Source organism: Tarenaya hassleriana, unplaced genomic scaffold (assembly GCF_000463585.1).
Source record: "Tarenaya hassleriana unplaced genomic scaffold, ASM46358v1 Cleome4, whole genome shotgun sequence".
In the NCBI taxonomy this organism is placed as follows: Eukaryota; Viridiplantae; Streptophyta; class Magnoliopsida; order Brassicales; family Cleomaceae; genus Tarenaya; species Tarenaya hassleriana.
In genome coordinates, this window is record NW_010966881.1 from 5,558,332 (window position 1) to 5,562,904 (window position 4,573).

At 33.7% G+C, this 4,573-nt stretch overlaps 1 protein-coding gene across 1 annotated transcript in view; it reads left to right on the forward strand.

The window, feature by feature from the left end:
• The first annotated feature begins 2,181 nt into the window (after positions 1 to 2,181).
• Positions 2,182 to 4,573, forward strand: part of LOC104824242 (protein TONNEAU 1a-like) — a 3,165-nt gene continuing 773 nt past the window's right edge. Inside the window, exons 1-7 of the mRNA XM_010556257.2 lie at positions 2,182 to 2,449; positions 2,900 to 3,032; positions 3,338 to 3,426; positions 3,539 to 3,661; positions 3,932 to 4,059; positions 4,178 to 4,203; positions 4,292 to 4,448. Of these exons, the coding sequence (XP_010554559.1) occupies positions 2,363 to 2,449; positions 2,900 to 3,032; positions 3,338 to 3,426; positions 3,539 to 3,661; positions 3,932 to 4,059; positions 4,178 to 4,203; positions 4,292 to 4,448 (743 nt within the window). The 5' untranslated portion in view covers positions 2,182 to 2,362. The remainder of the gene's footprint in view (positions 2,450 to 2,899; positions 3,033 to 3,337; positions 3,427 to 3,538; positions 3,662 to 3,931; positions 4,060 to 4,177; positions 4,204 to 4,291; positions 4,449 to 4,573) is intronic.

The window sequence follows — 4,573 nt, forward strand, 5'->3', positions numbered from 1 at the left end:
CTAAAAGGTAATACGAAATATTGACAACATTTTTGTTTATTTTTTTATTTTCAATCACAAAAAACAAAAATCACAATCATCTCGTTCTCGTTCCATATAAGTCCACGATGCAATTAGATATGATCTAACGGTTTAATTGAATATAGTAGATTTATAGTCTACCGATTAAAATTTATTTAATTTGAAGATAACTTAAACTAGCCATAGGTAATTAATGTTTTGATCATGGTTAATTCATGGGTGTTATCTACTAAAAAAATCGCACGACCAATCTTTTAGAATTGTTTTCATATAGTTTTTTTTTATTTCTTCATTTTTATGCATATAAACATATATTGCTCTACAAAGTGCGTTTAACAGTTTAACTATAAAAAATTTATACGTATCCCCAGAATGGTCTCAAGCTCTTGAAAGATATTGTACCAAAAATAAATATTAGCTAAATATCTGTATTATTATTTCTAAGAATTATATATAAATATTGCAGCTTCACTTTCTATAAAAGTATTCTTTAATTATATCCCACAAAAAAGTGATATCTTGATTATATAAGCAACATGATCAGATCCTATTATATATTATTGTTATTATTTTGCTACAAGATTTATAGAGAAACCTATCATACTAGTTCGTCCGATTTTATTTATTTATTTATTTTAGAATTGTTGAAAAGTCAAGGTTTGTCGGAAATAAGGATTATGGGTATTGATGGTATAGAAAAAAAAGGGGGTTGAGAAAGAGAGAGGAAACGCATGAATCATGTAATAACCAATACGACGAAATAATCGAGGAACACATATATGTAACAATTGACCATTGCATTTAATAAATGTTTATTTTCCATATATATATATATATATATATATAATATAGTTGGTTAGTTTGATGGAATAATGAAGTCGAATCTTATGTTTTTTTTTAATAATACGAGCGACGTGGTTGCTTCCCCTCCTTTCCTTCGCAAAAGCAAGTCCTTCTCGACTACGTCGTCGCCGATATGGTTCCAAAAAATACATCAAAATAATATGGGATATTAGTATGATGGTATTGTTGTAATTATTCCATGAATTGAATTTACGCATGTTTTAATCCAAATCTATATTTTTCACACAATCTCTTGTCGTAATTATTTTTATAGTCAGTTAAATGGCATCGATTTTTCATATTTATTTAGTATATGAATTCATTATTTTGATTTATCCAGGTCTTGAATTGTTGGAGTTTTTGCAAATTCAATTTGATTTCAGAAGTTTTTTTGACATCGAGGAATGTTGCTAAAAAAATATCGTTGATATGGAATGGAATGGTGGATTGTCGCATTATTGTAAAGACGAATAAAAATAAATAAATAAATAAATTGCCAAAAGGAGAAAGTAGTTGGAAACCAATCACTTCTACAATAGGGAAATTGGTCACGTGTCACATTCATTATTTGCCCAGACGACATTTCTAAATGTTACAACGTCAAGAACCTTGTTCTGTCTTTTGCCCTTTTCTTAAAATTATTCTTTTTAATAGTGGTTTTGGAATTGATTTTTATTAATCACGTCAATCATTTTTTTTAGCTGAACTTAGACGGATTACGAAAAAGGTTGGGGAAAATAAGAAAAGAAAATGAATTTAGAGGGGTTAAAATGTAAATTAACACAAATCGACATGTTAAGTCTAATTTCAAAAACTTGTCCGTGAGAGAACTGGTTTTGAAGAAGATCTATTGGGCCGTCCGAACGTAAATATATTTGGGCCACTATCCACATATACTATAATATACGCCCAGTCCAAGTAATTTATTGGGTCACAACGCATACAATTTTTTTTTTTTTAAATTATAACCGAAAATTTGTATAATTTGGTTCGGATATAAAATGATTCAATTTGATTATAACTATAAAAAAAATTATAACCGAGAAACCTAACAAAAATTAATTTAAATCCGTTATAATAATATCATATTATATTTGAATAATATTCGAATTTAAAAATAGTTTAGTTTGACAATACCTAACAATAGCAAAAAAAATAAAGTAAAATAAAATCTAAAATTCGAAGAATATAATTCCATTCGGTTTGATTTTTTGGTTATTGTCCAAATATGCCACCGTATAAAACTATATCACCGTAATTTTCGGATATTATCTTGAACAATCTCGTACCCCGATTTTTAATTAGCCTTCCAATTGGAAATCTATTCAAAAGCGAAAGTTTTTTCTTTTCTTTTTTATGGGTCCGGAAATTTCCCTTTCATCTTTTGAACCCGAAATGTTGGTGAAGATATTATTTGGCTAATATTGTTCAAATTCTCCGAGCGTGAACCCAGAAACCCAAACGCCAAAGGGTCTTGATTCCGACAAGCGGAGGAACAATGGACGACTACACTCGCGAGATGATGGATCTCAAGACCTTGGTCACTCGAACCCTAGAGAAGAAGGGTGTTCTCGCCAAGATCCGGGTAAATTTTCTCTTTGATTCCTACAATTTCTGCCACACATTGTTTGGTTCGCGTTAAAATCCGGAGAAATTAGGGGGAAAAACGAGATGGGCATCAGAGAGAATGATGTTTCAGCCATCCTATTGGGTTAAAATACGCCATTTCTAGGGTTTTTGGATGGAGATCCATGGTTGCTGGACTGGATGTGATCTTCTAATACATGTTTAGAGAGAAATTTCGACGTCGTTCTTTAAATCTGCATCTGGGATCTCAATAGGTTCTCATGTCTTTATTCAGAAATTGGGCCATTGATAGAATCTAAGTGATTTTCTCGAGCATTTGTTTGATTGTGTGTTTCTAAACAAAAGCAAATCACATGTGAGTTTTGATTTCTACGAGGAGCTGACTCTAAAGCTGAAGAAAGATTGTGAGTGGTTTATACTTGCGCTTAATAGTTCAGCTGCTCTACAGGCTGAGCTTCGTGCTAGTGTGTTTGAGGCAATCGAAGAGGAGGACCGAGCAATAGAGAAAGACGAAGGCCTGCCTCCGGCATTGTTGGGCAGCTGCAATGACCGTGCGAAACAGCTTCATGCTTCTCCATCAGGTCTTTCACCGTTTGGGCTTTATATCTGTGTCTGATTCTTGTTGTCTTAGATTCTTTTCCCTAGGATAGATCTATATTATCAGTCTGGACAAAGATGAAGGGATCGGAATTTCTAGTTTTGGTTAAGCAATCTGTGCTGCCTGCTTTTATTAATCCGAACAACAAAATGCTGATTCGGTACGCAAAAGTTTTATGAACATCCAAAATTACTAGGGTTGTACGTCTTATTAATGCAGTATGGTGTTTGATTATGAGGCTGTACATTTCTGTAGTTCCTCTTCATGGTCTGAACTTTTGTAATGCAGGACGGTTGCTAACTGCGTTGATATGTGAATACTTGGATTGGGCGCAACTAAATCACACTCTAAAAGTTTATCAACCCGAATGCAATTTGGTAATAAAAAATTTATTTTTTATTTTTATTTTTTTATAGCTGCAAATGAGCTTAAACTATGTTTCGTTACTAAATTTGTGATTTACATTCTGCCTCAAAACACATGCTTTAGCAAAAGGACTTCTGGAAGGCCGAGTTGAAAGAGTTTAGTAGCAAGAATGGTTATGAGCTTAACAGAAATGGGGATAGTGGGCCTCTCCTTCTGGATGTTCTTGAAGGTTTCTTGAAGTTTGAGGTAATTTCTTTTAGGTTTCTTGAAGTGGACCTCAATCCATAACTTCTGTTTTTCAGTTATCATTTGTTTTGAACACGTCTTAATGGAAAATCTCTAGAAATCGGGTAAACATGAATCTTAGGAAGTTATATTAAGAAACAAGTTCAGCAAATCATGTTTTTCTTCAAATCCATGAATCAAATATTTCCTCCTCTCGTAGTAAACCTATACAATATCACATGTGCAGTTCACTCTCAGGCTATCAACATCTTCTAATTGTTTCTTTTACAGAACTTGTCCCAGTCAATGGGTAGTGCAAGGCGAGATCCAGAAACCGAGTCCTCATCGAGCCTGGAGTCTGGAAATACTCACAGATATTTGTCATCTTCTGCTTCTGGGGGCTTACCTCCTCTAGGAAGGTATATATCTCTGACTCTGTAATTTACGATTTCTCAAATCAAGAGCATTCTTTCCTCTTCTCCCCCCCCTTAAATGTTGTAAGTTTAACATGCTTGATCCTCCAATGTTTAATGTCAGACCTGGCTTTGCACCTCGAGGATCTGGTGAGTGATTTTCTATTTGTCCCCTTTGTCTGGGTTGAAATGTGAAGTTTACCATGATGCAATATCAAATAATATGTAAATTATTTAGATCGAAGAGCTGGGATGTCTTCATCTGGGCATAGAGAAGAAGAATACAATCTGAGATACGACAGTCAAGATGTACCAGAAGAGGTGATTCGAGCTTCAGCAGCGCTGGAAAATCTCCAGCTTGATAGAAAAACTCGGAATTTAACGTCATCTTGGCGGTAATTTCAAAACTTTTTCTAGAAACTGTTCTTGACAAGAGAAATAAAAACAAAGTACAAGAACAGAATGGTTATGGATATTCTGGATTCTTAACCTGTCTCTGTGTTTATGGGTTTGCTGCAGG